Source organism: Chenopodium quinoa, unplaced genomic scaffold (genome assembly GCF_001683475.1).
Source record: "Chenopodium quinoa cultivar QQ74 unplaced genomic scaffold, ASM168347v1, whole genome shotgun sequence".
NCBI lineage: Eukaryota > Viridiplantae > Streptophyta > Magnoliopsida > Caryophyllales > Amaranthaceae > Chenopodium > Chenopodium quinoa.
The window spans coordinates 1,354,675-1,377,068 of NW_018744633.1; the positions used below are offsets into that span (position 1 = coordinate 1,354,675).

The window sequence follows — 22,394 nt, forward strand, 5'->3', positions numbered from 1 at the left end:
ACCATCTTCCGCAAGCCAGGGAACACGATCGAAGATAACTTCGCTTGAAATCACCTCCAGTTTTTTGTGACAACTCTCCGCAAGCTAGGGACCGTTGTCGAAGATATCCTCGCCTGAAGCTAACCTCATTTGTTGCGATAATATTCCGAGGAAAATTACCTAAGACCCACGCCTGTCGATCTTTGCTTTGCTGTACCTGTATGTCAGCGCTCTTACTGCTTTTGAACCTGTACGTCGGTGTTTTCTGAATTGTAAGCCAGTATGTTGGTGCCTTTGCTATATGAACCATTATTTTGGTGCTTTTGCTATATGAACCATTATGTCGGTGCTTTGCGATGAGCCAATGCTTAGGCTCTTTAAGATAAGTTAGACGATCATTCATCAGGTCGATCACTTTATGCAATTGTAATCAAGCCGATTACTAAATCATGTCAAATTGCTTAGAGGGGCTAACTGGCGTACCAAGGAACCCTAAATTGTTGTATGAGGTTGAAGTAACCTCTCTGAGTGGCTGGGAGTTCTGTCGCCACTAAAATATCGCTGGCGCCACATATTTGGCTCTAGCGCCAGGCGCTAAACCCTATCGTCTGGCGCCAAAGCCTGTCGCTTGGCGCTAGAGTCGGGATTTCCGTATATATCCCTTTCTTCGTCATTTCCGCTGCTGCTGCTTGCTTTTGTTCGAGAAATCACCGCTGAGCTTCAATTCACTCGTTCTTGCTCGTTTCTCAATTGAATTCGCTCTAATTTGTTGCAAATCGAAGCTTTTTTCATCTACTTTCCCGATCTATGTAAGTTTCCTTCAAACTCACTCTGGTTTTGATGAATTTCACGCATGTTTGTTCACGAATTTCTTGAAAATTCAAAAATTATAATGCTTTATTCGCTTTGTTTGTCAAATTTTATGCCATGAAATTGCTTGATTATGTTTTTATACTGCCTTGGGAGTAATTTGAGACTTGTTTGACTCGATTTGGTAACGAAACGAACAAATCACCATTGTTGGACCTCTTAAGGTCGGGAATACAATGTGGCTTGTTATTGATGTTTTTGCTAGTAATTCTTGATTAATTTGTCACAATAATTACCATAGTATTGCAAGAAATTGTTTGGTTGCTTGAAAAATGTCGTGTATGCTCAATTTGAAATTGTGCTTTATTTTAGTACTACGTACTCTTTTTTTGCGAACATAGTATCATGCGGCTAGGCGAACCTTAGATACTATAGAACCTTAACTTATGATGATTTTGCACAATGTAGTATAGCTAGACAGCGAGGTTCAGGTTCACGGTCCCGAGACAAACGACGGGAGCATTAGCCCGTAGAGGAGGACGCCGACCCATCCACTTCTCTTGGTCCCCTCCCGGAGTGGGATGAGCGGACTCTGTACTTCTCCCCTGTCCACCACATCTCTAAGAGGGTGCGACTTGGGATCACAGTTGGTAGGATGCGCTACCACGGATCAGGTTACGATACCTTGGGCGACCTGTACAAGATGCACATCGGCGTCGATGGAGAGGTGAGACTTCTTTGGGAATCTTGCGTGTTGAATGCACTGTTCGAGGCCTCGGAGGCCATGATTGCCTCTAACGGGGGTCACCACTTGGCTCGCGCCCTGGTGGAGTTCTTCTAGGACACCACCAACACTTTCCACTTCCCTTGGGGTGAGATGATGGTCACCCGACCGACTTCAGTCTTATTACAGGACTGAAATTTAGTTCTACTGCGCTGTCGTTCGACAGCGAAATCTGTGTCTTCTCTCTTGAGGTTGAGTAGCTGTTGGGTCCGATTGCTGTTCAGGATCGTGCTGAGGTAGAGTCGACTCAGTTCATCGCTAATGGTATTCGCCAATCGACTCTGGTGGCAGCTTTCGAGGATAATGCGACCACCCGAGAACAGCGGGTGCGTATCTTTGTGCTTATCTTGCTGTCAGGGACATTTTCCCCTAAAAAGGGTAGTAGAGTGCTGCTTTACTACCTACCTGTGGTCCGTGATCTTCACCTGATCGGAACTTATTACTGGGCCAGCTTGGCCTATGCTGACTTTATCCGAGCGTTGCGAGACTCCTGTCGACACCGGTCCTTTACGAGAAACGTCGCTCTGTTCGACTTCTGGAGAGTAGTAGAGGTATTCTTTATCTCTCATAAAGTTTAGCTCTAAGCTTTTAGTTAGCAATTGCTGACACTTTTTGCCTTTTGTAGATCTGGTTCTACAAGTCCTTTCCTTCAGTTGCGCCGGCGAGACCGTCGCCACGCAGGTTTCCGGTGAGTGACTCTTGGGAAGGCCGCCGCGCTGGGATTTCTACTGCTTATGTCCGAGATCAGATCATCTCGGTATGGTTCTTTGTATATTTGAACACTTTCGTATTACCTTTGGTAGATTCTTATCTCATAAGCATTCTTCGCAGGAGCCTGACGTGCAGTACCGGCCGTGGATCGGCTTAGTTGTCCCTGGGTTAGCTGCGCAGTACACCACTGAGCGTTGCTATTCCTTAGGGGCGTATGAAGAGATTGCATATCTTGGAGTGAGGGTTGCTATTCAGCATTCCTCAGGCACTTTCGTCGTTCCTACTCCTCCGCAGCGTCATATGTTCAACGGCGCGAGGCTGGTGAGCATGTCAGAGAGGGCTGGTACCCTTTGGCGATCTTATACGATCCTTGGGCGGTGCTATGAGGAGAAGCTGTTGTCTCTGTTAGCTCCAGCCCCTATTCTAGCTGAGGAGGTGGCGGTATGATTTTCATCTTTTACCTTTTATTAAGTAACCCCCAAATGATGTTTTACTGACTTTGATTTTGCTTTCGTCAGGCTGGACCTACTGAGTTTGTGCCACCTCGTATGTCCATCCATTACCAGGGGACATTTGAGATGATTCCTCCGGCTCCTGAGGACGAGTGCTTTGTGGAACGGTCGATTCCTCGCCACGGTAAGCTTTACTTATTTGCAATTTTGTTCATGTATGTTATGAATTGTTATTGACTTTATTTCGTTGACATTTCTCGCGCGAGGTGGTCATGGCGATGGCATGGTGTATAGATACCTTTCTGAGCCAGCTCGTTTGGATGAGGAATGTAGCTACGTGTCGTCACGACGACGCCGTTTAGGAGGTAACCTTCCTTCTTATTTCAACGTTATTTCTTCTATTTTTGATTGTTTTTTACTTAGTTTCTTCTTGTAGGGTCAGCTTATTCCTTCTCGTACCCGGACGAGACCTGAGGTCCGGAGAGACCCGGCGAGGTCTAGCTCGAGATGTCGCCGTACTGGCTCTGGTGGTCGCTCTGAGGCTGCTCGGACCCAGGCGGTGGAGGGTTCAGGCTCTTCATCTGAGGGTGCACGTGCTGAGCCGGTAGGCTAGGGAGAGGCTACCTCGGCTCTTAGAAGTGGTGGGATGTACGAGGTCGGCTCGTCATCGCAGCAGCATCCGTAGCCTCAGCCTCAAGGTGATCTTGGGTGGACGGGTCCTGTGTTGAGTTTTCCACCTTCCGAGGAGACTGGAGCTGCAGCTGGTGGAGAGGTTACTCCTCGTACTGCGCAGTTTTATGATATGATGGGCGTCTCTCATCATTTGTGTCCTCCGGCGCAGTAGTTTATGCCTGTGTTTTTTTATTTTTTGACTTGTATACAGCTTTTCCTTTACTAGACTGATTTATTAGAAATATTGTATATACATATCATTATGAGTTTATTTATTTAGCATTTATTTTTCATTTTTATGTGCATATTTGTGTGTGTAGAGAATTATGAAAATTAATAATTTTGTGCAAAAATTCTACCATTTTTATTATTGATGGAGGGTATCAGACTTTCTCCCCCAAAAAAGAAAATGAAAAATAAAAATATTGCAGTTACGAAAAACTTAAAAATTAAGTCTAAATAAAATCCAAAAAATATAATTAATATAATTAATATATTTAATTAAAAGGTTGTAAAAAGGATAAAAAATCGTAAAGCCATGGTTCAGATTCGAATCAGCCAGAAAAACACGATTTTTGAAAAGCTCGCTTGATAAGACACGTCAGCGCCACTTGGCGCCACACATTTTGCGTTGGCGCCAGACGCTACTGCTTAGCGCTTGGCGCCAAGCTCTAGCATTAGGCGCCAGAATCTGGCGTCTGCGTTGATGAGCGCTGACTCCGAATCCATTCCGGATTGAAACTGTGTCGATGATGTGTATAAATAGCCCCCTGATCAATCTATTTTCTTTCATAGTTTCAGCAGATTAAATATAGTCTTATCTTTTGAAAAAAATAAATAATCATGTCTTTAATCGCTTAGAGTTTTACCAACTTCACTCATGAATGGTGTCGGTCTCTAACTGCCAAAGAGATAAAAGAATTAGATTTTTTTCATATGGGGGGTATTTATGGTGTCAAGGGGGTAGATCTTGATATAAACTTCATACATACCGCCTTAGAATATTGGGATGTAGATACTCATTGTTTTAGACTAGGGTGTGATGAAATTAGCCCTTTACCGGAGGAATTCGGTGCTAATTTAGGCTTCCCTGCATTAGTTCTTGCAGTAATCCCTAGAATAAATGAATATTATTATAAGGATTTTGAGTGCTTCTTTAATTTAAAAGACAAATATCTCACAAATATAGTAGATGGTAGCATAGTTAATTTGAAAGAATTTGCACGCCATTATTTTGATAAACCTTATTCTGAGTCTTTTCATGTTTATAGAAGAAGGGCTTTTCTCTTTTGCATGCTTAACCAATATCTTCTCACTAGTGGTAGAACTAATGATGGTCAAGCAATTATATCAACTGTTTTGGAGCAAATTGAATCTGGGAGAAATCCAATGCCATTAATTGTTGGAGAGACTATGCTTAGTCTTGATGAATTGAAGAGAAATCTAAAAACACCTTTTCGGGGCTTTCCAATTTTATTACAGGTAGAAAAATAATATTTTTAATTACAGAAATCAAAAACATATTTTTGTATAGTAATATTAATTTATTTGCATTGAATTTTTTTTTGTAGATGTGGCTAATGGAGAGACTAGAATTAATTAGTCCTCCCGACAGTGTTGAAAAATACACTCCAAATTGCTTTGTGAGAAGAAAGAAACACTTCTCTAAGATGGGGCGCCATGAATGGAAGAAAGTCTTTGCCTCTTGCAACTTTGCCATCAAGTGGATTATCCCTTGGTGGAAAATAGAGAAGATGGATGGTGTCAACAAGCAACCCTTCTGTTGTCTTCCAAGCTTAACCAAGATGACTTTTTATTATCCTTGTAGGGTAAAAAGACAATACGACCTACTTCAAACAATTTCTTCTGGAGATCTTCGTTGTCCCTATGAGTTCCCTGTTTCTCAAGAAGTAGAAAATTTTGATACTTATTAGAGCGCTAGACCTTTATGGGAAGTGATTACCCAAAAGGTTCCTCCTTCCTTGCCCAATGATGTGAAGAGATGGCTTCTCAAGAAACCTTCAAAGGACCTGAAGAAAAATCAGAGTAAAACTGATGTGAAGAGTCGTCTAGGTGACAAAGTGATTCCCGTTAAGGACTTGGGTGAAAAGGTTGAATTCAAAACACCTACAATGCCTAAGAAGAAGAGCTCTACAAAGGATAAAGGGAAAAGAAAAGCCGACACTTCAGAGAAGAAGGCTTGGTTAGAGAAGAAACATGGAGTCCTAGCTAAGGGAGAAACTATTTACTCCAAAATTGAATGTAGGTCCACTAAAGTATGCCTATTAGCTAAAGTCATGGATGATGAAGAGGATGCAGACAAAAATTGGAAGAGAGCATAGAAAGAAAAGGAAGATTGAAGCATTGCTTAACTTTCATTTATTAGGCTTAGTTTTAAATTTAAAGTTAATTTGTTTTATTAAGCTTTATTTAAATTCCATCAATAATGTTATTTGTTAATTTTTTTTATTAATGAAATTTCAGCTTTTTAATATTTCCTTTAAATTTAATTTATTAAAGCAATGAAAACAGAAAATTTAATTTTCCAGAAATTTTTTTCGAGTACGGAAGTCGAAAATGTTCCGAAAATCACCGAAATATTCCCAGGTACTCCCAGAAAAATGGCGTCGCTTCTTCACGACTGGCGCTAGAGTTGATCGGCTGGCGACGGAACTTTTTCTGTGACGCCGATGCTTCGTCGAATTTCTGTCAAATTTAATTTTAAATCTGGGATGCGAGGTTTGCAAAAAGTAAAGTGGCCGGACCCGTAAAGGGTTGCCTACGTATCCTTTCTTAAGGAATCAGGCCAAACGTAGCTCTCTTGAGGATCCTACTCAATTAATTATGGGTAGTACTTTTTTAGTTGGTCAAGATTTTTCATGTTCGAGAACTTATTGCCATCCATATCAGTTAATTTTGCTGCACCTCCTAATAGGATTGTTTTGACAACGTACGATCCATACCAATTAGGCCTAAATTTGCCCCTTGGATCTGAAACATTTTTGCTTAATGCTTTTAACACCAAGTCTCCTACTTTGATGTTTCTTGTCTTGACCTTTTTATTAAAATGCCTAGCCATGCGAGTTTGATAGCATTGAGTATGATGTAGAGCTTCTAGTCGTTTTTCATCAATTAGAATTAGCTCCTCATATCTCACCCTAGTCCATTCAACTTCATCGAGTTTACTTTCTAATGCAATGCGTAGAGATGGTATCTCTAACTCTACAGGTTGTACGACATCCATTCCATAAACCAAGGAGAATGGCGTATTTCCTATTGATGTGCGAATAGACGTGCGATAACCCCATAGTGCGAAATGGAGTTTGTCATGCCAATCCTTGTAATTTTCTGTCATTTTCTCGATGATAGTATTTAGATTTTTATTAGCTGCTTTAACTGCTCCGTTTGCTTGAGGTCTATAAGGAGAAGAATGATGGTGTTGAATGCCATATTTTTGTAACAATTCTTCACATTCAGTTTGAAAGTGAGTTCCATTGTCACTTATCATTTCAAGTGAGACTCCATATGGACAAATAATATTCCTTTCAATAAAGAGTGTTACATGTTTTCCAGTGAGTTTAGCATATGATTGTGCTTCGACCACTTTGTGAAGTAATCAATTGCTACTAGGATGTATTCGTGACCTCCTGTTCTTGGAGGAGTAACTTTGCCAATAATATCAATTCCCCATGTAGAGAATGGCCATGGTGAAGTGTACGTGTAAAGTAGAGATGGAGGAACATGTTGTAAATTGGCATAAATTTGACACTTAGGGCATCTTTTTACATATTGATGACAATCCCTATTCATGGTAATCCAATAGTATCCTTCTTGCATTATATTTTGGACTAGCATTTTGCCATTAACGTGAGTTCCAAAAATGCCTTCGTGGACTATTCTCATAGCTTTTTGAGCATCCTTTTTTCCTACACATAAGAGAGCTCGACCCTTAGGTACCTTTTTATGTAACTCGTTGTCTATGAGTACGTATTAGGAAGCCAAGAGTCTTAATGCTCGTTTTGCTCTTTTGTCAGCATGAGGAGGGTATTCTCCTTTGGTGACATAATTAAGTATATCTGTATACCACGGTTCTTCTTCGGATCACTTCATCATCTTCTATAGCTTGAATGTAAGCCGATTTATGCCTTTTTTCTATAGTTAGAGGCATTTGCTCGATTTCCGTAGGAATCCTAACCATCGAGGCTAGTCTTGTCAAGGCATCAGCAAATTGATTTTCCTCTCTAGGTAGATATGTGTATTCCACCTTTTCTAACTGATTGGTGAGTGTTTCCAGATAAGTTTGGTAAGGGGCTAGACTTTCGCTCCTTACTTTCCATCTTTTAGAAATCTGATTGATGATCAACGAAGAGTCCCCGAATATTCGTAATTTCTTCACTCCCAATTCCAAAGTTGTTTCAAGGCCTATCACACATGCTTCGTACTCAGCAGCGTTGTTGGTAACGTCGAAATCTAGCTTTATGGAGATTGGAATATACTCTTCCTTAGGTGATACTAGTAATACTCCAACGCCACATCCCTTTTGGTTTGAGGCTCCATTGAAGTATAAGGTCTAAGTATCATCTTCTGTGACCATCAAGTCACCGTTCGGAAATTCTTTGTCGTGTATTGGAGTTGAATCTTCTATTGGGAAATCCGCTAGAAAATCTGAGACCACAGATCCTTTGATAGATTTTTGAGGCATGAATCTTATATCGAACTGGGCTAAGTTGACTATCCATCTTGATATGCGCCCATTTAGTGTGGATTTCTCGAATAAATACTTGAGTGGATCCATTCGGGAAACTACAAAGACCGTATGCACGAGCATGTAATGTCTTAACTTAGTTGTGGCCCACACCAATGCGAGGCACAATTTCTCAAGTGGTGTATAGCGTACTTGATACTCGAGCATCTTTTTACTTAGATAGTAGATTGCATTTTATTTACCTTCTACTTCTTGTGCAAGCATGACTCCCATTGTTTCTTTGGTGTCTGTTAAGTACAACCTAAGAGGTATTCCTGGAAGTGCTGGTGCTGATACAGGAAGATTTGCGAGATAGGCTTTGATCTTTTCAAAGGCCTTTTGACACTCATAGTCCCATATTACTAGTACATTCTTTTTAAGCTTCTTGAATATTGGTTCACATATTGTTGTCAATTTTGATATGAACCTACTTATGTACTGCAAACGACCAATAAATCCTCGAATTTGCTTCTCGATTTTAGGCGGTGACATTGACATGATTGCCTTGATCTTGGTTGGGTCTATCTCTATTCCTCTAGAGCTTATGACGTAACCAAAAAGCTTGCCTGAGGTGACTCCAAAAGCACACTTGGATGGATTCAACCTCATGTTGTATTTCCTTAGCCTTTCAAAGAATTTTCTCAAGGCTACTTGATGGCCTGGCGATCTTTTGACTTTACAATCATATCGTCCACATATACTTCAACTTCCTTGTGCATCTTGTCATGGAGCCAGGCAGTCGTTGCTCGTTGGTAAGTAGCACCCACGTTTTTCAACCCGAATAGCATTACCGTGTAGCAGTAAGTACCCCATGGTGTTATGAAGGTTGTTTTCTCCATGTCTTCTTCTGCCATGAGAATTTGATTGTATCCCGCGTATTCATCCATGAACGAGAGAAGTGCATGATTCGCTGTATTATTTACCAAAATATCGATGTGTGGTAAGGGAAGTCGTCCTTTGGACTTGCCTTATTTAGATCTCGATAGTCGACACGCATTCTTACCCTTCCATCCTATTTCGGAACTAGGACGACGTTGGCCACCCATTCAGGGTATTTGGATACCCTTATAAAACCTGCAGTTTTTTGTTTTTAAACTTCTTCTTTTATTTTGAGAGCTACGTCAGGTTTCATTCGACACAACTTTTGTTTTACAGGTTTCATTCCTAGGATTAGCGGTATAGTGTGTTGAGCTATTTCTCTATTAATACCTGGCATATCTTCATATGACCAAGCAAATACATCGATAAATTCTATAAGTAGATTGATTAAATCGATTCTTTCTTGTTCGTTTAGTGTTAATCCGATTTTAACTTCTCTTTTAATGGTTGAATCACTTGAGACATCAACCGTCTCAATTTCCTCGATCATCGGTGTTTTCTTTTCAAGTGTTTCCATTTCCTTAATAATTTCTTTTTCATTTTCGTTCATCGTTAGTTAAGAAATGCTCGTCATCTTGGGTTAAAGAAAGGCACGAGGAGTAAGCGGAAGAAGACATATTATTAAACTCAGAAATCATAACATCAAAAAGAGAGATGTCCTCAGGGACTTGATTGCCAACTATCCTAGGGGGAAGAGATAGAAGAAAGGGGTGCTACAACCAAGGATTTAGATGACTCTACAGGAAAAGAATCAGACTCTGGCTCTGACTCTGACGACTCTTCAAACATCGGTCCTTGCCCTGTCGTTATGGAGATTCTCCTTCCACTTGGAGTGGCCACCTTGACTGTCTTGCGCCACCCTTGTAGTGATCCTTCTGCTGGAGTGATGAGCTTTGAGGGGTCAAAGCTTTCGCTTTGTAGGGCCGTTTGGATGAGCGAGGAGTTATCCTCTATATACTTTGGCTTATCTTTTTCTCACCCAAATAATAATCCCATGACATTAAAGTCAAAGCATGGGGGTGCTTTCTCCTTGTGGATAGGAGTTGGATTTCATCTAGAAAATAGAAATCTAGGAAAATTTCAAATCCCGGTTGCCTTATTCCATTTACAACAAAAGGTTCGGGAAATTCGTAGCATGGATAGTCCTCTCCTTCTTTTATAAATTGTCCATTGAGAGTAAGAGGATACTGATCCATTGGGATTGCTTTCTTTGGATGCGAGCGTTCCTACGCGCCTTAGACTTTTCCTAGGCTTGCTTGAGATCTTGTCGAGTCGATTCGAAACCAAGTCCGAAAGTATCTAACTTAGGGAGGCCAGGTAATTCCAGCGATTTTGCTATTCCTTTCTTCTTTCCTAGAGTCATTCCAGGAAAATGCCCTTGTTTCTTTAGAATAGTGTTTACTGTCATGTTGGAGTGGGGGTCGTGGTAGAGAGGGGTCCTTTCATCCTTCTCGATTAAGGAGACCTCTTCATTAATTCCCCATAAGTCTTCATCGTCTTAATCGTGCTCCACATTAATGATTGGATTTTATATAGCTTTAATCCTCATGGGTGAAGCATCGATCGTGATAGGAATTCCTCCAACTATGGCTTTTACCTGTTGGTGGAGAGATGAAGGGAAAGCCTTTAGGTCATGAAGCCAAGGGCGTCCCAACAGTAAGTTGAATGAAGCTTTGATATCTACCACTTGCAATGTAGTAGCGTGTTCTATCGCTCCCGCCGTTATATTCATGGTAATCTTGCCAAGAGATTGACGACGAGTGTTGTCATAAGCTCTTATTCCTTGCGTTGACGGGGTTAAGTCTTCATCCCTTATGCCTAGCATCTTCGCAGTCCTGAGTGGACAAACATTAATTGTCGATCCATTGTCTACAAGAGTCATAGGGACGTTCATTCTCTTGCAAACTACTATGAGGTTTAGTGCCTTATAATGCTTATCACCTTCTGGAGGTATATCCTTGTCAGAAAAAGTGATCAAGTTGATAGGACTAAGGAGATCACTCGTAAGGAAGTTAGCCAACCCCTTAGGAGTGGTGTCAGAATCTATCCCTATCTTATCCAAGGCATTCATCACTACCAACCTATGTTCTCGAGATGTTGCTAGAAGCTTCCATACATTCATCTCAACTTTGGTTTTCTTGAACTGTTTGACAATATCATTGTCTTCTATGATAGGTATGGGAACTTTTTGCGTAGTCGGTATAGGTTGTGTTGAGATGGGAGGTTGCATTCTCCCTGACCTTGTGAGGATGTCTATAGATGAATCCTCTTCCTCCAAAAAATCGCTAATTGGGTATATGACTGAAAGTGGAGGTTCTTCCATATCCTTAAGATCGACGTCTTCATCATCGCTATCCCAAACCCCATTGATGCTAATGTCTTCTTCTTGTGGAATTTGGACTTGCTTATTATCATCAATCATTTTCTGAATTAAATCTTTAAATTTAAAGCAATTTTCAGTAGTGTGACCCCCTGATTGATGGTATTGACAATAGAACCTATCTGTCCTTTTCAGCGATTCAAATGGTCTCGGTTCGAGAGGTTTACCTTGCCACTCTCGGAGAGAATTTCGAACATTTTAGCGTAGGAAGTCTCAATTGGAGTATAGAGTTTATTACTCTTCTTGGGTCTGTCAGTTACTTGTAGAGAGAAGGGTTTCTTCTTCGTGGGTGGAACCCTGTCACACTTTTGCTGAAGCTCTTCTAATTGTTTCTTTGCGACTTTGAGAGCTTCACGTAGCAAGCTTGATCTCTCCCACATGGACCATATAAGCAGCCGTACATCCTCTTTGTTTGCTGGTTCAGGAAAGTCATCCATGGCATCGAAAAAGATCTCCTCCTCTTCTTCGATGGCATGAATTTCTTCAACAGGTTTGATGAAAGATGAGTGATCAACCTCGTTTTCTTCATCAGAGATGGCCAAGGAATGAGCGAGAGGTGCATTGTCAATGCTTGGCTTCTTACTGGCTGGAGGCAATGGCAGTTTGTTGCTATCAATTAAATCTTGGATAGCTTCTTTAAGCTTCCAACAATTTTCAGTAAGATGGCCCCTATCTAGGTGATATTTGCAATGTGCGTTGGGGTTCCAGTTAGCTATCCTCTTCTCGACTGGTGGGTCCCCAAATGGTCCAATAGGAGTTATAATACCTTTTGCATTTAGTCGGTCAAATGCGGTGTCATAACTCATACCTATAGGAGTAAAGTTCCTCATAAATGGTTTCTTTTTTCCTTGGTTATTTATAGCAAGGACTTCACTCAAATTAAAGGTGCCAACATTTTTTGAGTGGGTGGTTTTGGAAGAAGAAGGATTGTCGTTCTTCTTGCCTTTCCAGCCACTGTTGGAGTTACTGTTAGCAGCTTTCAGCTTAGCTAGGTTGTAACACCCCAATAATTCTCTCTTAAAAACCTGTGAGAAACTTGTATATAACCTGAACAATTTCAAGAGAATTACTGGTGTGCTACCTCCACGTGTTCAAACGTTAAGGCTATCTCAGAAATAAGCAGTGGAAAACCAAAATAGTTATAAATAAACCTCAAAACAAAGGAATTAAATCAAAATAAGTATTACAAGTTGGAACCATTAAGGCCCTTATTTAAAATCCAATAAAAGTAGTAAGTGATTAAATTTAGTGTTCAAATAAATTCAAACCCAAAAGAATTAATGTCAAATAAAATAGAATTAAAATAAATTCAAACTTGCAAAAGAAATAAAATGCAAACAACCAACTCTCTACTCAAGATCCCACAACCCTGATGAATGCTGCATGTGTAAGAACCTGTGGTTATTTTGCTCCCCAATATTACAAGTGTAAAAATTGGATCGTCATAGGGTCATTGAAAGGCGAAGGCCATGACCAAAGAAAGACACACACAAAAGCATGTAGTCAGCAAAGCTGAGTACATACAAGCTGCGAAATAAATTAAGAAAATACCTAACATGCTACTAATAATCAAGCACAAGCATCATTAAATACAGACTCAATTCATGACTCGATTATCAAATTTATTATGACCTCACTGACTCATTTATTTATTTCATTGGATTTAGCAATAAACAAGGTTGTCCAACCCATGTTCCATTTGGAACATCAATAAAGAAAAACCCCATGCCTCCTTTTGGAAACATCAATAAACATCCAACGACCACGGGCGCGACTCCGTGACCGTAGTTAGTATGAGATCTCACCTAACTCCTAGTTTTAGAAAAATAATATTTGAAATAGGAGACTCGTAGATCAGACGGCCTCGAGATTGTCATTACTCCAGATGTGCACCATTCCAGAATTTTATTGCTCATCCATCTTGCACTTTACGTGATTTACAGGTTTAGACTTGGTGATGACTCATATACATATCAATACAAACATCCCAAAAGCAATTCAGTCAAACATGGCAAATTCTCAATTTAGATTCTTGATTTATTAGTGACAAACAACATTTATTAATTATTCCATTACTACCTTGGTGTGTAAACACCTTGAGTGCATAAGGCACCCCAAAACCTTAACCTCGTCTTACAAGACTTGAATTTCTCCTTTACTCATCTTGTTTACATAATCATGAACGAGTAATAATTTGATCTTTACACCAATCACATACCTTTGCCTTTAAGCGCACCTTTCATAATTAAAGCACAAATAATACTTGCATTATAAACTAGTGCACATCATTTGAAATTCACAATGTATAACCAAAATTTAACCCATTCAATCCTATACATGATACTAAGTTCTCGATCCGTCCTTAAACATGCACCTACAAGCAAGGTTTCGTAACTTGTACGTACCTTGTGTAAACAATCCGGTTGGCCACTTTAAAACTAGAAGTCGCCTTCTACAAAGTCCTCTCCTAAACCAAACAATTAGAAATAAATCAATACCAAAGCAATTAAAATTAGAGCAATACTAAACTACTATAAAACCTCTTAAATCATCAAAATAAGGCCTTTAAATTGTCCCCAAAGATCAAAGTTAGTAATATAACATCCCAACTTTAAGTTTATATGTTAGAATTATAAAAATATAGTGTTTTATATCAAATTACATCAACTTTAAAGTGGGTAAATAAATCTGGAAATTTGTTTTAAGTATATAAAATAACCCCATAATCATAATTACTTGAAATAGTCATTATATAGCAAGTTAGTGTGTTAAAAACCCAAGAATATATTAATTCAATGCAATTAGAGGCTTCAAAATAAAAGGTATGAAATCTGAAAATTGTTTTTAAAGTTAGAATATAAAGTTCAAAGCTTTTTCAATCACAAAATACTCACAATAATTATTTTATAGGTTTAGAAGCATAAAAACATGAAATTAACACTACTTGTTCATAAAAATTGAAACTTTAATAAATCTGAAAATTTATTTATGATTAAGATAATTATACTTTAATGTAATTTAAACATAGTATGATTAGATGACTTGATTAATACGTTATCAAGCCCTAAAACATGAAAAATCAATACTTTAAACCCTAAATTCATACATATACCAAATCTTAAATTTTCTATAGTAATTTAAACATGTCAAAACTCATAAATTCATAATCTTTTGCAACCCAAGTATAATATTAACCCATAATAACAATCCTTTAGCATAAAAATTAATCAAAGATTGCAACTTTAAATCAATTTAATAAAATAAAGAGAAGTAAAGAAAAGGGAAGAAGAAGAAGCGAAGTGCAGGGGAGGCGTGGCTGTGCAGGCGGTGGTGGCCAGAGGTTGGGGTGTGCAGGCGGCCGGTGGTTCGGGTGGCTGGTGCGGCGGCAGAAGCTTCAAGGAGTTTTTTTTTTCTTGTTTGCTGCTCGTGAATGAAGGAGAAGGAGGAAGTGAAAGTTGCTCTTCCTTTTTTTTTTTACGTGAGAAGGGGGAGAAGGGTAAGGGTTTTTTAGGGTTTTATTTGGGCTTTGGGTTTCCTAATTAGATTAGGATTAATATTTGGGTTTTGGGCTATAATGTTAAAATTGTTTGTAAATTAGTAAAAAAACATATTAGTTTACTTAAATCTTTTCATAAGAAATAATTTATTTAATGAAACTGACATAAAAATATTTGTAAGAATAATATATAAATAAATTATAATTAAGTTAAAAATATGGGGGATTACAATCTACCCCTCTTAAAAGAAGTTTCGCCCTCGAAACTTTACCCAAAATCTATAGTTCCTCAAAAGTATTCAAACTTATGTGTTTTGTATTGCTGTAAATTACTTGCTTCTTAACAAACATACTTAACAAATCGAACTTTGTACTCAATGAACTCATATTTGGCCAAAGGTTACATAGTTTTATTATATGTAAACGCAATAATAATGCATAATGATAACCAAAAACATGCAAAAACGTGCAAAATCAAGCAATAAATGGTATATTTGAGGTAAAAGCGCGAAATTACATCGCATTCTTCCCCCCTCAAAAGAAAAGAGTTACGCTCTTGTAACTCACCTCGTCAAACAACTCGGGATATTTGTTTTCATCTCTTCCTCGGCCTCCTAAGTAGCCACTTTGTACTCCTGGTTTGACCAAAAGACTTTCACTATCTTCACATCTTTGTTTCTAGTACTACGCACCTTGTGATCTAGTATCTTGAATGGTCTTTCTTCATAAGTTAGAGACTCATCTAGTTGAATAGTCTCCAGCTGCAAAACATGGGTTTCACTAGGCACATACTTTTTCAGTTGGGAAATGTGGAGTACATCATGCATTTTCTCGAACTCCATTGGCAAGGCCAATTTGTAAGCCACTTTCCCCACACGTTGGAGAATTTCATACGGACCCACATATTTTGCACTAAGCTTCCATTTCTTGCCGAATCGCATCACACCTTTTGTTGGAGAAACCTTTAGAAATACTTTGTCCCAACACTATACTCATCATCTCTCCTCTTCAAGTCAGCATAACTCTTCTGTCTATCTTGTGCTGCCTTGATACACAACTAGATTAGTCTCACCTTGCCCACCATATCCTCAATGAAATATGTACCCAAAGTAACTCGTTCATTGTAATCATTCCAGCAAACTGGGCTTCTTCACTTCCTTCCATACAATGCTTCAAAAGGTGCCATCTTGATGCTTTCATGGTAACTGTTATTGTAGGAGAATTCGATCAAAGGTAGGTGATCCTCCCAATTTCCTTGGAAATTTAAAGCACAAGCTCGCAACATGTCCTCCATGGTTTGGTTTGTTCTCTCAGTCTGACCATCTCTTGCAAGGTGAAAGGCAGTACTCATCTTCAATGCTGTCCCAAGGTTCTCTTGCACTTTTTGCGAAAACTTTGATAGAAACCTCGAGTCTCTATCTGACACTATGTCCTTGGGAACTCTGTGCAACCGAACTCCATTCTTCAAATAGACGCTTGCTAGCTGCTTCTTTTTCCAGGTTTCTTTGATAGGAATGAACATCGCTGACTTAGTAAGTCTGTCTACAATCACCCAAATTGTGTCATTCCCAGTATAAGTCTTTGGTAAGCCTGTCACAAAGTCCATGGATATGGAATCCCACTTCTAACCTGGTATTTCTAATGGTTGTACCTTTCCCATGGGTCTTTTGTGGTCTATCTTCACTTTCTGGCACGTCAGACATTTGGATACAAACTCAGCCACTTCTCTCTTCATATTCGGCCACCAATAGAACTCCTTCAAATCCTTATACAACTTATCACCCCCAGGGTGAACTGAATATGGTGTATTATGGCACTCCTCCATGATTTTCCTTTTAATATCCTCACACTTTTGTGGTATACACCATCTCTCCGTGTATCTCAAGCTCCCACCCTCATGAATCTTGAATTCAGTCTCCGCACCACTAGTCACACGATCCCTAATCTTCTGAAACGACTCATCCTCCAGTTGCTTTTCTTTAATCTCCTCAAATATGGAAGGTTGGATGGTTAAAGCACTAAGTAATCCCTCTAACTCTGCTTGGTTGATAACCTCAAGTTTCAATCTCCTCATATCTTCACACAACTCATTAGCCACAATCAAAGCATTGACATTATGACTCGACTTTCTGCTAAGGGCATCCGCAACTACATTCGCCTTTCCCTCGTGATACTGGATGTTGACATGGTAGTTTGTAAGATACTCCAACCATCTACGTTGCCGCATGTTTAAGTGATCTTGGGTAAAGATGTACTTTAGACTTTTATGGTCTGTGAAGATCTTACAAGAAACACTGTAAAGGTAGTGCCTCCAAATCTTCAAAGCGAATACAACAACTGCAAGTTCTAAGTCATGGGTAGGGTAGTTGACTTCATGTTTCTTCAGTTGTCTCGATACGTATGCGATCACCCTTCCATTCTGCTGTAGGACACATCCCAGACCATGCTTCGAGGCATCACTATACACTTCGAATCCTTCTATCCCATCAGGTAATACCAGCACTGGTGCAGTGGTCAATCGCTCTTTGAGGGTTTGAAAAGCTTACTAGCTCACAACTCTCGTTCCACTCAAATTTGCTCTGCTTCTTCATAAGAGTAGTCATGGGTCTAGCTATCCTCGAAAAATCCTTGACAAACCTTCTAAAATATCCAACTAATCCCAAGAAACTACGAACATCAGTCACATTCTTAGGTGTAGGCCACTCACTCACCGCCTTGATCTTCGTAGGATCTACGGATACACCCTCCTTCGAAATGTAATGCCCCAAAAATGAAACTTTCTCCAACCAGAACTCATACTTGGAAAACTTAGCATACAACTTGTTCTTTCTAAGAGTTTCAAGGGTAGTTCTCAAGTGCTCAGCATGTTCTTCCTCATTCTTCGAATACACCAAAATTTCATCAATAATCACAACTACAAACTTATCCAAATACTCATGAAACACTCGTTTCATCAAGTCCATAAATATGGCTGGTGCATTGGTTAACCCAAAAGGCATGAGTGTAAATTTGTAATGTCCACACCTAGTTCTAAAGGTTGTTTTTGGAATGTCTTTATCTGCAACCTTCAACTGATGGTACCCCGACCTCAAGTCAATCTTCGAAAACACACTTGCGCCCTTCAGTTGGTCAAACAAGTCATCTATCCTAGGTAGAGGGTTCTTATTCTTTACAGTCACATTATTCAACTCTCTATAATCAATACATAGCCTCAAACTTCCATCCTTCTTTTTCACAAATAGCACAGGTGCTCCCCAAGATGATGCATTGGGCCTAATGAACCCCTTGTCTAACAACTCTTGCAATTGAGCCTTTAGTTCACTCATCTCAGCCGGTGCCATTCTATACGGTGCTTTGGAGATAGGTGCAGCTCCTGGAATTAAGTCAATGGTAAACTCAACTTCCCTCTTAGGTGGCATTCCCGAAATCTCTTCTAGAAAGACATCTAAAAACACATTCACAATGGGCACATCCTCCATCCGCCTATTCTCACTCATACTCAAATCTTGAACACAACAAAAGTACAATAAACATCCCTTATTCACTAGCTTCTTCACTTTCATAGCAAAAATGATCCCAAAACCTTTAGGCTTCCCTAACCGTCAATAGGACACTTTCTTACCCAAAGGGTCACTCAGTTGTACCCTCTGCATCTCACAGTCTATCTTAGCCTTGTATAAACTCAGCCAATCCATCCCCAGAATTACATCTATGTCCCCTAGGTTCAACTCAATAAGATTTGATGGAAAGATAGCTTCTCTTATTTTCAAAGGTAAGCCTTTGAATATTTTCTTACAATGAACAAGTTTCCCATAGGCAGATTGACTGACACATCAACATGACTCGATTAAGTTAAGTTTAAATTGCGCACAACAAAAGTAGAAGTGAAAGAATAAGCTGATCCAGAGTCAAATAGAGTGTTGACAGAGATAGATTGGATAGAAAAAGTACCAGTAACTACATCCGAGGACCTCTCAGCTTCTCCCTTGCTCATCACAGACAAGCGGCCGGGAGTGTTGTTTCTTGCCTGATACCCATTGTTGTTGTTGCCTGAGTTGTTGATGTTGCCATTGCCATTGCTAGAACTGTTGTTATTGTTGCTACCATTCCCAAACTTCCCATTTTGACCATTTCCCATATTCCCCTGGTTGTTGAAATTGTTAGGCCTCTGCTGGGTGTTCCACCATTCCCACCTTTTCCCTATTGTTTCTGTTTGGTGTAACACTCATATGTCGTCTGGCCGACAGTTCGGATTATTGGTCGAGTCATCACCTAGAGTCTAATTAATCAGTTTGCTAACTAATTCGGTTAAATTTTGCTGTCGATAGTACTTATTTGAGTCGATGATCGAGTTTAGGCACTAAGTCACATGGTCTTACACAAGATTTCAAGCATGTCACTTACACCTAACGCACACACCAATACACATACTTTGACCATGTTTAAGAGAGCCTTGTGTGCGCGTTTTTTCTGTCATTTTTTTAAAGGGGGTAAGCCGGATATCAATCCTCTAATAAAAAAAAACCTATACTTAGTTCTCTAAAAATATGTACATTATATTTACCAAAAATATGCACCCTTTTTTCTTTTTTCTCTTTTCCTCCTCAAAATAAACCGTAAAGTCAAGTTGATTCGAGTCAAGTAATTAAAATGCAAACAAGAAAGGAAGGATGGTTAATCAAAGACAACCTCTTTGTATAAGTCCAACTTTTCGACAAACCCATAACTCGTAAGAGGAAAGCTAAGACTATAATGGCAACACAAGAAGAAGTCAATGATCTTAAGAACCAACTGGCTACCGTGACTGAGACACTGAAGCTTCTCGCACTCAAGATCGATGATCCCCTGAAGCAACAACAGATGAACCTCATGCAAGAGAGCCTAAGCAAGTTGTCTAGTGACTACAAATTTCAAGAACTTACATCACAAGGGGTCTCGGTGGACAAAGAACTTCTTTTGCAGAAGTTCAATGCCAACGACATCCCAAAATTCAGAGCGACTAACAACCCTTACTTTCATTTAAGAGCATTCGAAAAAGTAATGAGTATTAGGGGTATTGATAAGAAGGTCTTCCCTTCTCTATTCTCACTATCTCTCGAGACCGTTTGCCAACAATGGTTCTTTTCTCTCGAGAAAGAAAAGACCTCTACCTAGGAGTCCATAGAAAACACTTTCGTTGATAGGTACAAGTGCAACATTCAAGTCGAGACTGACCATAGGGAACTTGAAATCCTCAAGCATAAAGATAATGAAGGCTTCACCTCTTTCTTTAACAAATGGAGGGAAACCTCAGCTAAAATGATCGAGGTGCCAAGTGAAAAAGAATCTGTGAGGCTATTCATCAAAAATCTTCAAGAAAAATATTCCAAGCATCTCAAGTATCAAAATAATCTCCATACCTTCAAGGCCGTTTATGACATTGGGATCAATATTGTAGACGACTTGGCTAAGTTAAAAGCTGCCAACAATAACTCCAACATTGGCTGGAAAGGAAAGAAGAACGACAATCCTTCTTCTTCCAAAACCGCCCAATCAAACAACGTTAGCACTTTTAATTTAGGAGAAGTTCTTGCTAATGAAAAATCAAGGACAGAAGAAACCATTTAGGAGGAACTTTACTCTTATTGGCATGAGTTATGACACCGCATTTGATCGATTAAATGCAAAAGGTCTTATAACTCCTATTAGACCATTTGGGGACCTACCAGTTGAGAAGAGGTCGGCTAATTGGAACCCTAATGCACACTGCAAGTATCACCAAGGTAGGGGCCATCTCACCGAAAACTGTTGGAGGCTTAAGGAAGCTATCCAAGACTTAATCGACAACAACAAGCTGCCATTGACCCCTGCCAGTAAGAAGCCAAGCATTGACAATGCACCTCTCGCTCATACCCTGGCTATCTCTGATGAGGAAAACGAGGTTGACCCCTCATCTCTCATTAGACCTGTCAAAGAAATCCGAGCCATAGAAAAAGAAGAGGAAATCTTTTTCGATGCCAAGGATGATCTTCCAGAACTGCCAAGTAAAGAAGATATACAATTGCTCACACTGTCCATGAAGGAGGTATCCCATCTACTACGTGAAGCTCTCAAAGCTATGAACGAATTCCAAAAGAAATATGATGAGCTTCCACTTCCGAAAGATGAACCTAAAAGAGAATTCACACCAGTGAGAACGCCTTCTAAGGCAAAGCATTTTCCCTTACAAGTCACTGAAAAACCCAAGAAGAGCAATAGAATTTACACTCCAATTGGGATCCCATATGCACAAATGTTCGAAATGCTCTCCGAGAGTGGCGAGATCAAACCTTTCGAACCGAGACCATTCGAATCATTGAAAAGGACATATAGATATTACTGTCAGTATCATCAATCAGGGGGTCACACTATAGAAAACTGTTTCAAATTCAAGGATTTGGTTCAGAAAATGATTGATGAAAAGAAATTAGTCCAAATTCAACAAGAAGAGGATGCGACCATTAATGGAGTTTGGGACAGTGATGAAGAAGATGTCTATCTAAAGGACCTAATAGGACCTACACCTTTTGTGTCATACACCATAGATGACATTTGGGCTGAAGAAGACTCATCGATAGACGTCCTCACAAGATCTGGGAGAATGAAACCTCCCGTTTCAACACAACCTATGCCAACCACACAACAAGTTCCCATACCTATCATTGAAGACAACGATATTGTTAAGCAGTTTAAAAAGACAAAGGTTGAGATGAATGTATGGAAACTTCTGGCAACATCCCGAGAACATAGGTTGGCTGTAATGAATGCCTTGGACAAAATTGGGATAGATTCTGACACTAACCCTGAGGGATTGGCCAACTTCCTCACAAGTGACCTTCCTAATCCAATTAATTTGATCACCTTTTCTGACAAGGATTTACCCCTAGAAGGTGACAAACATTACAAGGCATTAAACCTCACAGTAGTTTGCAAGAGGATGAATGTTCCTATGAATCTTGTAGACAATGGATCGGCCATCAACGTCTATCCACTTAGAACTGCAAGGATGCTCGACATTAGGGACGAAGATTTAACTCCGTCTACACAAGGAATAAGGGCCTACGACAACACTCGTCGTCAAGCTCTTAGCAAGATTACCTTAAATGTAACGGCAGGAGCAAAAGAACATGCTACTACTTTCCAAGTAGTAGACATTAAAGCTTCGTTCAACTTGTTGTTAGGACGCCCTTGGCTTCATGTCTAAAGACCGTCCCTTCATCTCTCCACCAACAAGTAAAAGCTATAGTTGGAGGAATTCCAATCACCATCGATGCTTCGCCTATGAGGATCAAATCTATAGAGAAACCAATCATTAATGTGGAGCACGACGAGGATAATGAAGATTTATGGGGCTTTAACGAAGAAGTCTCCTTAATCCAGGAGGATGAAAGGACCCCTCTTTGCCATGATCCCCATTCCAACATGATCGTCAATGCCATGCTGAAGAAACAAGGATATTTTCCTGGGAT

General features: G+C 39.7%; 1 protein-coding gene across 1 annotated transcript; it reads right to left on the reverse strand.

The window, feature by feature from the left end:
- Positions 1-15,521: 15,521 nt before the first annotated feature.
- Positions 15,522-15,848, reverse strand: LOC110701554. The gene has a single exon (XM_021879188.1). The coding sequence runs from the start codon at positions 15,846-15,848 to the stop codon at positions 15,522-15,524; it is 327 nt and encodes a 108-aa protein (XP_021734880.1).
- Positions 15,849-22,394: the final 6,546 nt, after the last annotated feature.